Consider the following 11,891-nt stretch of genomic DNA (forward strand, 5'->3'; position numbering starts at 1 on the left):
AAATGCCTTACAGCTTAAATTTAGAATAATTCATATTGCAACTGGCAATATTAAATATAGTTATTACTATACTCTTAAAGTTGTTAATATTTTTGGCAAAGACATAGGTTTCCTAGTAACTCATATGAAAATCAATTAGCACACCCCTTCATACATAATTGATAACTCAGTAAATACACATATATACACTTGGAGTGTTTTTAAAATGTAAAATTCATAGATATAGCTAACTAAATAGAAGTTCTGAATAGTGTTTTATGATCTCACCATCAAATGCTCAGTTTACTTTGAATGTACAATAACATTTTTAAATATAACAGTACCTAATTAGACTGCCCTTGATAACCATTGTATGTGGTAGACTTACTATGTGAGCTCACTGCTCTGTAGACACAAAACTCTATAAATTAGGAAGTATGTTATAGATGAGAAAACTGACTAAGATGTTCTGTTGCTGTTCTTAACTCCAAAAGTAGGACTCGATCTCAGGTCGTTCTCACAATCTTATGCTATGCTAACTACAATGCCAACACATGGGAAGTTTAAGAAAATTGGTCTTGAAATTGATACCCAGTCAGAACACTTTAAAAAAAATCTAGTCTCAGGAATTTAATGATTAATTATGGTTTCCTCAAAAGGAACTGGGTGGCCCTATTCCTGACTAGTCCAAAGAAAATGATCACACCAGTAAATAATGCCAGTAATTATGGCAAAACCTATTGACAGATGATTTGTCTTGCTTCTTCCTGCCCCATGCATGAACTACAAATTAGCAGTTAGACCCAAGAATCAGTTACAGAGGGAAACTGTAACTTTACAGTGAAGAATCAGAACCCAGTGCTCATTATTAGCCTCATGTGTAGGGAAAAGCTATTCCATGACCGCTGATGAGATGCAAGATGAGAACACGTCACCTGCGATGATTTCTAGCCAAATGTTTGCTTTGATCTTCAAGCCTTTGGACCTAAACTCTATTTCAAGAATTACAAGAACCAGAGGAATAAATTAAATAACACTAGGAAGACGAAATGATGAGAATTCCGAAGATGGAACATTCTCCGGAACAACTGGCCTGTTCTCTTCAACAAGTCAGCATTATGGAGCAAAGAGACTCAGGGACACAGCACCCAGATTCCCTGCACGTCCTGGACTACACTCTGCTTCAGACAATCCATCTTTCATTGCAGGGGCAACTGTTAAAATCTGAATATGATAGAATATCAGACAATATTAAGAATGATTACCAGTCATATTAATTATGATAATGATGATTTGGCTACGTAGGAAGGTGTTCTTATTTTTAGAGATAAAATGTTAAAATGTCTATGTTTTACTTTAAAATATAAAGTTCAATATAAACATAGAGTTTTGAAAAATGGGAGAGCCAACTGTAAAAACAACTGCAAAAAATTTGAGTATAAATGCTTCAAGGTTCAAAATCACGGCCCAGCGTCACGGGTTATGGCTAACTGGACAAAATGATGCACAAAGAAGATTTAATCCCAAAAGGCCTCCCCGTCACTACCCCCCGAGTGCCAAACGAAATATTTTTAAAATTTGAAGTAAAATGTTAACTTTTAAAAGATCCCCTGATATTAGACAAACTTTTAAGCTTATTATACCAACATTGAGAATCACTAAAAGGGATTAGAAGACCTGAAATTATAACGTAATACTCCAGAGTAATCACAACCGAGGCAGAATGGAAGGCTGATTTTCATACCGCTGTCTTCGTTGCACCGGCTTCCTTCCCACACTCTGCACGGGAATTATTTCCTTTGTACGTTAATAAACATCCTATGTGCCAAGAACATACCTAACAAACAAGGAAGTGAAGTTCAAAGGTTTAGGCAGTATTTGGAGACCAGGATCCGCCCGTCCCTTACGAGCTAACATCTACTGTTTCATCACAGGGCTTTGATTAAATTGCTGCAGATGACAGCGCTGGTCTCCCTGCGAGTACTGTAAAGGCTACTAATGAAAAGTAAAAGTTTACATTCTTAGTGACATAAAATCGATCTAATTCAGACACAGGCAGGTGAGACCCACAGAGCACAAGCAAGTCAGGGAGCCTACAGCCCAGCACAAAGATCAAAGGGTGGCTTTTTCTACCCGTGCAAGGAAACGTGAAATTGAAACAAACAGCACCTGCCTTTGGGCATCGAAATAATAGATTAAAAAATTCAAAGGAAACAAAACAGAATAAGAGCAGTGAAAGCAAACCTGAGGCCCAGCTGCCTGCAGATCACTTCTGCGTCGGCGTCGTCCCACTGGTCGTCGCAGACGGTCCCCCACTGCCCGGCGCGGTAGAGCTCCACGCGCCCTTCTCGGGGGCTGCTCCCGCCAGCGAGGCGGACCGCAGGGAACGCCGGGCCTGTGCAGGGCGAAGTTAAACGAGTTAAACCTGTTGCATTTACACTGATTGATACGATTGGGTACATTTGATTCTTCTCCCATTCTCGATAATTAGGTAATATTTATGAAGGCACACCAGTGATGCGGACATACACATGCATATCTAATATATCACAGTAATCTTGACCCATTAAAATACTCCAAGATGAATTACATTCATACAGATAGCCCTTCAGAGGAAAACAGGCTAAATTCACTGTTCCCCAGCAACCTCAGAAACCAGAAAAGACACGCTGAAAAGCTGCAGATAACTGGGAACACATTTGATTTTTATAGTATTATGGTGGTGACACTGATGTTTTTATTTACAGTAACTTGAGTATTGCTAACATGCAATTATTATGAATGGCACTTGTGTCTATGACATTTGTTTTCAGTACAGACTTATTTTTGTATTTGTAGACATCAAGTCAAGTTAGTATCTTACTCATTATAACAAGCTGGTGAACATCGTGGCCAGCACCTCCCCAAAACAGGACTGGAACTCCACCTGGGCAGGAATCAGTTCATACTCATTTCCCCTGTAAGAACCATCCCAGGTGCTACACCCCCACGGTCTACCATGCCCTAGTCTAGCCCTGTCGGTCTGAGAACTCCTCCACCTACGCTCCTGGCCTCCTTCGCTAGGCTACAGCCACAATGGCCTCTTCCTTCCGTCCCCAGAACTCTCCACGCTGGTCCCACCTCAGGGCTTTGTGCCTGCCCTGCCTTCTGCCTGGAACAACGTCCCCACGGGTCTGCCTCCCTCTGTCACTCGGCTCTCAACTCCGGAGTGTCCCTTCTTCAGGAGGCTGGCTCGGGCAGAAACACCCGCCTCAGGCACTTTCTACCATGATACTGCCTCATTTTGTCTTCCTCAGAATATTTACTTTTATCTAAAACTGTCACTGATTTATTGTCTACATGTCAACTGACTCGCTCCTCTTGGCTAGGATGAGGACAGAGATGCCGCCTTCCCTTCCACCTGTGTCTCTGGGCACCTGGTATAGAGAAGGCATGTAGTAAATATTCCTTGACCGCCTGGATTGGCAAGTGATGCAAAAAGTCTGGAAAGGGTCTCTCAAACAAGGAAAAATAATTGGCAACATCCACTCATCCATTCTGTTTAACCAGCAGATACTAGACCCGTGCAGTGCGCCAGGTGTCACAGTTGGGGCCGCAGGGCATTCGAGGCGGTGCCAGACAGACCTGCCCTCAGGTTTAGTGCCTAACAATAAAATGAGTACAGACAAGAGATTATCAGGAAGACCCTACAGTGGTTCAGAAGCAGGGGCTCTTCCTCATAGTTTGGGGTAGTAAAGGAGTTCTTTGCGAAAAAGCGGGTTTCTGAAGAGGGCCAAAGAGGATGGATAGGATTTTGGAAGTCAGAGATGGGGGACGTGTGTTCAGGCCAATTGAACAGTATGAACAAAAGCACAGAAGCACAAAGGAAGATGTGTTTACGAAACAGTGAGGCAGCCTCATCTTACTGGAATAAAAGACGTAACATGGTCAAACTGAACGGGCCGGGTACCTGCTCTAGTTGTACTTTGTACTAAGTGCTAATCATTTATCCACGTGAAATATGCTTCTAATTCTCCACAGGGCACATGGCTGCCAGCAAATGGCATTTGGATATTCACAATATCATATTTGTGTTTTGTAGCAGAGATTTGGATTACTGAGTATTTGCATATATATCCATATTCTGATACTTGTAATATAATTTACTATATAAGTTAACTAGCACTTACAACTTGTAAAAGGATAAAAATAGGTTTAATACACAAGGCTAAATGATGGTAATATAACTCTCACAAGTTATGATGTTTATTTTTCCTTTAAAAAGCTTGGAAAAAAACAGAAAAAAATGATGAGATAAAAAGTATACATCTCTCAAGTTAACATATTTTCCCCCATGTGGTAAGCTTGGAGAAAACAGAAAAACAAAACTTTTTGCAAGGACATTTAAAATCATCTAGATCGAACTTAGAACCTTTATAGCGTACTACCATTCATTTTTTTATGTTGTGTTTTATTTTAAAATGCGGGTTTTGGGGTTTGGATAAGTTAATTGTTAAAATATAAAAAGTATAGAAAAGCACAGGACAAAATTTACTTAACAACCCTGTCCCCCCAACAAACACAAAAATCATTTGGAAAGAAAACTCAGCAAAGCAGCTAACTCATCTGTAACCTGCAGATAAGTAAAACTCCCCAGATTTCCATTGACACCGCTGCTGGAGCCTGTGTCTAACACCTGCATGCAATCTTCTTCGTAAATGTTGGAAAAGCTACAAGTACTAGATGACAAGCCACTAAATGGAATTCCCAAACTAAAAGAATGTATATTAAAGCTCTATCACTGTCCCTGAAGGTAGACTCAGTGTTTGCTGATTTCAGCTATACAATTTCACGTTGTTGTTTAATCTACCATGAAAGAATCTTTTTTCATTCTTACATCTAACTTATCACAAATCCCTATATTTTATATGTTTAGAAATGACTGTAAAATTATCTTTGTGGCCACATAATTTTATCTTTGTATAAACAAATGGATAGATTATAGAGGGTGCAAGGAGTAAAAACATAGATATATCCTGAAAGAAAAATAATTACTCTTTTCAAAATTTTACTTCACTACTTGAGTAGTGTGAAACATTATATCAATCAGGTTGAACAAAGAGTAAAACCAATAATCTACAAAAAGCAGTGCATTATTGGGCCCAATTCACATCATCATAGGAGCAGCACTGCATAAACATAGATTTGGCATAAGTAGCATTATCCAAAGGTAGAGAATCAAAAGAAGAGAAGGAAATCCACTCATGAATCATGGACATTTGGGTTGATTCCACATCTTTGCAATTGTGAATTGTGCTACAATAAACATGCCAGTGCAGGTGTCTTTTTGATAAAACGACTTCTTTTCCTTTGGGTAAATACCCAGTAGTGGGATTGCTCGATCAAATGGTAGGTCGACTTTTATTAATAGTTCTTTGAAAAATCTCCACACTGTTTTCCACAGAGGTTGCACTGATATGCAGTCCCACCAACAGTATGTAAGCATTCCTTTCTCTCTGCATCCATGCCAGCATCTATTGTTTTTGGACTTTTTAATGAAGGCCATTCTGACTGAGGTAAGGTGATATCTCATCTGGAACCAACCGGTGAGCACACACATGCATAGAGGGAAGTAAAACTGAATGGAAATGAACCAGGGGAGAGCGGGGACGAGGGGATGGGTGAAAACCTACCTAATGGGTACAATAAACAGTATCTGGGTGATGGGCACCCTTATAACCATGACTCGGGCATTATAAAATCAATCCATGTAACCAAAATTATTTGTAGCCCGTAATACTTTGAAATAAAAAGAAGAAGAAGAAAAGGAAAAACTTACAAGACATCAAGACTTAATATACACCTCTCTCACCCAAAAAAGTATTGTAGCTTTCAGAGCACACACCAGTACCATATCCTTCCATTGGTTCTTCCAGCCAATTCACAGGAATTACTCTAAACTGGGTCTGCGCGTTTTGTGGCAGGAGCTTTTTTATTCTTCCCCTGATACTTGTACTCAAATAGAAACCATTGCTGTGGGCTGACTACTACCATTTCAAGTCTTGGATCATCTGGTCATTCTGCTACCTCCAAGGAAAATGCACAAGGGGATACCGTGGTAGCCTCAGATTGTGGTCACACATTGAAGTATACCGTAGTACCCAGGAAACCCATTCACCATCTTAAAAGGCAGCTGTTCCTCCTCTCCTTATGTTGATATAACCATATGCATCTCTGCGTACTGCTAATCATCACATGCCCAATATAAGGAGCTTGGAAGAAGCTCCATTTTTAGGGAAAGTGATCTCTACAACCCCAAGGGGAACACTGATGCCATGATCCTATTACATTACACAAAATGACAATATCTTGGTGTAGCTGCTATCTTTTATATTTGGTTTCAAGATGATTTTCCATCTTGATTTCATCATGATTTTCCATTACTAAAATAAGTGTTTGATATACATATAGAGTATATAACATTTCTGTAAGCAAAGTATGTAAAACAGAAAATATGTTTAAAATGAGATACTATTTGAAAATTAAAATGGATTTCAAATTGTTAGACGTACTCATATTGAAGAATTTTTCATGAGACAGTAGAGTATTTCGATTCAGCCCTGTTTCTGTATTTAAACTCTTTAAGGAAATGATTTAACTAAGACACTGTTATCATCTGGAATCATGTTGAAACCACAATGGAAGTAAAACAACAGAATGAATTTTTTTTTTACCATGGGAAAAGCTACACGTGACAGCAGCCACCATCTTCCGAGGACACACCCCACCCTGCCAGATGTCTTTCTCACACAGCAGTATATTTTCTTCATCTCCTCGGCAATGAACGTTGCTCCAATAAATGGGAATAAGGCCCAGTCCAGAAAACGGGGTTTGTTTTGCTATTCCTTTTCCTCTGGAAGTACAATGACGGATGTTAGGTTTACCAAATACAAGCAAAATTTTTAATCAAAGTATTTGATTTTAAAAAATGGAAGAAATCCATAAAGATGGATGTGCAAGAAAAGAAAGAAAGAAAAAAGAAAAACACACTGATTTACATAAATTTCAAGGAAATCAAAACATCAGATCAGAATTTGGGTTGATTACCCGTGGCAATCTTTTCATCAATCTTGAGTAACTATTTGTACGTGCCTTTGCTATCTATCACTGATTTAGAAGAAAATAGCCAAGTACTGCAGATATCAAAAGGGAGTCCAGATGGCTTTGTGCAAGAAATGTGTCACGAGGCCCAGTGAGGCATGGATTCCCTTCTGGACTCAGCTAAAAGTCACTCTAAGCCACAAGTCTAAGGTTCTGCCTTCTAATCTGTCAAGAGAAAAGTCTGTGTGCTTGAAGATTCTTTCTGACTCAAGTATTCCAGGCTAGCATTTTCAAAATGATTATTATTACTACATCTAAGCACAATAATATCAAGAGGCAATCCATTTATCATTTTAAAACCTTATATTGTATACAGTATTTGCTAGCAAGACTTTGAAACTGATTAACAACACAGTAACATGCAGATGGGCTCTGCTTTTAGCTCAATCAATCCACGTATTTGTGTAGGTAACTTCTGATGTGCACAAATTGATATCAAACTTTAAAAAGATTAAACACTTATCTGATGCACATGGTAATCTCTACAATGGTCTCCATGCTGCAGCTTCCATCAGCCAAGCAGTAAACATGTGGAGTGTATCTAAAAATATGAATGTGTCTTCACAGCAATCAAGCTGGGTTCTCTGCTTTTATTGTGCAATTCTTTTTTTAAAAAAATGGACTACTAAGAGATGATACAGTATAAGCAACTGGACCAGCTTATCTGAAGTTTATGTTTACAGAATGATAGTTTACATTCTTTCATCAACCAAAAGACTAATAACCAGCTGGGCATAGTGGTTCAGGTTTATAATTCCAGCACTTTGAGAGGCCGAGGTGGGAGGATCGCTTGACGCCAGGAATTCGAGATCAGCCTAAGCAACATAGCAAGACCCCATCTCTACAAAAAATCTAAACAAAATTAAGCAGGCATGGTGGTGCATGCCTGTAGTCCTAGCTACTCGGGAGGCTGAGGCAGGAGGATCGCTTGAGTCCAGGAGTTTGAGGTTGCAGTGAGCTATGATGATGCCACTGCACTTCAGCCTGGGCAATGTCTCAAAAAAAAAAAAAAAAAGCTGTGCCTAGGTTTCCGTAGGAGCCAGTTCCTGGGCCAGCAACTCAGGATGGCCAGACACTGCCAGGGCTGACGGAACCTGCCATCTCTCACAGGACCTCCTCAGCCCAGAAACCCGAGGTCTGGAACATCACCCTTTACCCAACACAGGATAAGAGCAGGAGTAAACATCACCCCTTCACACACACACACAAAAATGGAATTTGTGGATGGCTAAAAATAGAATGCTAATAGCAAATGACAGTAACCTAAAGCAGTGTAGGCTACTAAGAAACCGTAATTCTCAGAATCAAATTACTTGCACCCTAGGCCTAAACAATTATTTTGTTAAAGACAAAGGCCAAAAGATGCTTTAAACTTTTGCCCACTTAGCATTTACCCGTTTCCTAGTTCCGCAGGGGCAGCAACATGGGAAGTGCGTTTGCATGTGAGAGAATTCATTCCTTCCATTTGGGACCCTTTCTTTACAGCTCTTTTGTGAAAAGAGAGAATGAGGAGAGTGACAGTAAGAAAGGAAGATGCAACCTTTGCACAGCAATGAGGGTGCTCGGCATTACTCTCAGATACTAGAAGGCTGATGCGGTCGGGGACGGGTGAACTCACCCCAGCTGCAGTTGGCGACAAATGACTGACGCATCAGAATCATCCCAGTGGCTGCCACAGACCGCGCCCCAGACTCCACTTGCATATACTTCGACTGTGCCTTCAAACTCATTTTTGCCTCCACGCAGTCGCACGGACCCTAAAATGGAAAAGAATCCCAAAACGGTTTAATAGCAAATAGACAATGAACATACTGAGCTGGTCCTAGTTAACATGTTTTTTACACTGAAGTAGGGAGAGATCCAGCCAGGATGGTTTAGCCTCCACTGTACACAGCGTGTGCTTTTCCTTCAAATGAGTAATTAGCACATTCTTCTTTTTTTCAGCAGTTAACATCCTGACATCAATGCTAATTATTCTTTTTTTTTTTTATTCTTTCTTTTTTATCTAGGCAGAATCCCATGATAATTTTCAAAGGGGAAAAGTGGAAGAGTATGACTAATATCAGACCATATATCCCAAATATGAGATTACATCACATAGGAAGCTCTTATCACTTGTCTATCTTTACATGAGGTCATCGATAAGAAACACAGAAACAAAATTAAATGCTCTGCTTATAAATTAGCTGTAATTATCTATGTTATATTTTCCTTCTGTTTGATTTGTTCATCCACTACAGAATAAAGTGCTTTCCCCCTTTTAACCTGAAGCAGTAGTCATAAAAATTCTAAAGATTATGTCCATAATTTCAAAAAGATGTTAGTTTTTAAAATATTGCCTAATGTTAGTCTTAGAAAAATAGCTGCTAGGTAGTTTGCATATTTGAATATCCCTGGAAATTTGCCTCCTCTTACATATCACCCCACTGAGATGGCCCAAAGTCCACAATCTGAGTCATCCTTTCAGTCTTTAAAGGAGCCAAAATTTGAATTCAAGCAGTCCCGGGAAAGCTAACATTTTAAGTCTTATCCCTTCAGTAGATCAAGGCCCTACATCCCTCCTGTCATTGGGACTGATTGCAGCATGGGCACTAGGAGACACCAATTGGGACGATTAAACAGAAATAGATTAAATTTAGACAATTTAAGAATTTCATCAAATTCTGCTAAAAATCGCCTACGATGGCATTTATTTCCAGGTAAGGTAATTTAAAAATCAAGAAAAAAACGGGCCGGGCGCAGTGGCTCAGGCCTGTAATCCTAGCACTCTGGGAGGCCGAGGCAGGCAGATTGTTTGAGCTCACGAGTTCGAGACCAGCCTGAGCAACAGTGAGACCCCCATCTCTATTAAAAATAGAAAGAAATTAATCGGACAACTAAAAATATAAATAGAAAAAATTAGCCGGGCATGGTGGTGCATGTCTGTAGTCCCAGCTACTCGGGAGGCTGAAGCAAAAGGATTGCTTGAGCCCAGGAGTTTGAGGTTGCTGTGAGCTAGGCTGATGCCACGGCACTCACTCTAGCCAGGGTAACAGAATGAGACTCTGTCTCAAAAAAAAAAAAAAAAATTAAGAAAAAAACGAACTCCTACAAAAATATTGTAGCATAATTTGCATAGTTCAAAGTTATTCTATATATGGCTTTATAATAATTTTCCAAAAATGTTAGATTCACTAATTATCCATTCATTTCATTGGTGCTGGCTTAGTCATCCACCACTATTATTTTCTACATCATCATCCTTAAAAAATGTAAGCATTTAAGAAAAACATATCATATTTCTCATGTCTAAAACAAAGTCTCATCTAATTCAAACAAAAGGCAATAATAAACACAGGCAAACATTGTACAGTACTGCCAAACCCTGATGATTCAGTAAAGAACACAAGCCTGGGGCATTCATATGACAGATCATCTACAAACCATTCATACATTCTAAACCTCTTCAACGCACACCAAGCAAGAAGCCCTGCCCAGCTCAGTGAGCTACAGAACGTTTTTAATGATTATGTCTGAAGAGTTCAACTGAACTCAGAGATCCACATAATACTAAGCACATCACACATGCCAGCAGTTTATTTTCATCAAAGAATTCCTTTGTTAACCTCAAGCAAACATTATTTGAAAAGATATTTACATTAATGTATTATTTCTTTACTAATTTCCCCCCAACCACCAAATAGTCATGTCAAAAGGGTTAGAAGAAAGTTCTAGTAATGAAAACAAACTCAAACTGTACTTATGCATGTTAAATGATCATCATAAGATTTAAAATAGGGCCTAAATCAAAAAGCGCTCAGGAAGAAATGATGTACACTATAATCTAAAGGACCGAGGCACTCAGAAATGAAAAGGAGAAAACAAACACTGAGCCAAATATAATTATGACGTAACAATATAATGGCCACAACAGAGGCAGAAGTAGTTTCCAGGTCAACTAGGGGCTGCACCATCACTCTCTCAAGTGCTCCAAGCGCTGCGGAAGCCTGGCTCAGCTAGCAGTCTCTGCTACATGGCAAGAAATGCGGCTGTGCTCCTCCAGTTTTCCTTTAGCAAATGCATGCAAATATTTGCAATTCTGGAAAGCAATCTGCATGTCAGTGACTAATGAATTCTCTGTCATGTTGTACTCCAGGCAGGACCAGCCCTCACACACACACACACGCCTTCCTGGCCGTGCGTCCACAGGGTTTGCCTTGACCCTGTCCTGAGGGCCGTAACAATTTCTAAAGTATTTCGAGGAAACCATCTACCTTGAACTCAGGATGAGTATTTCTTCATGTTATATAACTCTATGAAATTCTCAATCCTTCTAATAACTATTTGAAACCTCTTTTTTAAAAACAGCATAATAAAATGCTCTAAAATAGTAAAAGTTTGAAGACATCATTTATACTATTGTACAGGTCAAGGGAAAACTTTTTCTTTGTCTTCTGAGGGTCCACCAAAAATTACCGAGAAGGGGCAGATTAACGGGAGAAAAGACATATGAATTTATTTGATCATAGTTTCACGTGACATAGGAGCCTTTAGAACGAAGACCTAAAGCTACAGGGAAAACTGTCTACTTTATGTTTAGGTTTAACAAAGTATGGACAGCTGTGTAGAAAGATGACTGAACAAAAGGGTATGGTCTACTGTTAATAGACTGGGTGGGGAAACCAATAAGGCCCATGTGTTTGGATTTTTCTTGGCCTCCTTGGATATGTATTTTTTTTTTCTGGGTACAGAGCAGGCCCCTCTCTGGGATGGGAGTCTTCTGACCTATAATC

At 39.5% G+C, this 11,891-nt stretch overlaps 1 protein-coding gene across 1 annotated transcript in view; it reads right to left on the reverse strand.

Moving 5' to 3' along the window:
* The window catches only part of PRSS12 (protease, serine, 12 (neurotrypsin, motopsin)), a 104,437-nt gene that overhangs the window by 81,814 nt on the left and 10,732 nt on the right, over positions 1-11,891 (reverse strand). Inside the window, 3 exon segments of the mRNA XM_012645376.1 lie at positions 2,224-2,374; positions 6,693-6,871; positions 8,738-8,876. Coding sequence (XP_012500830.1) covers positions 2,224-2,374; positions 6,693-6,871; positions 8,738-8,876 — 469 coding nt within the window.

Source organism: Propithecus coquereli, unplaced genomic scaffold (genome assembly GCF_000956105.1).
Source record: "Propithecus coquereli isolate 6110/MARCELLA unplaced genomic scaffold, Pcoq_1.0 Scaffold232, whole genome shotgun sequence".
NCBI lineage: Eukaryota > Metazoa > Chordata > Mammalia > Primates > Indriidae > Propithecus > Propithecus coquereli.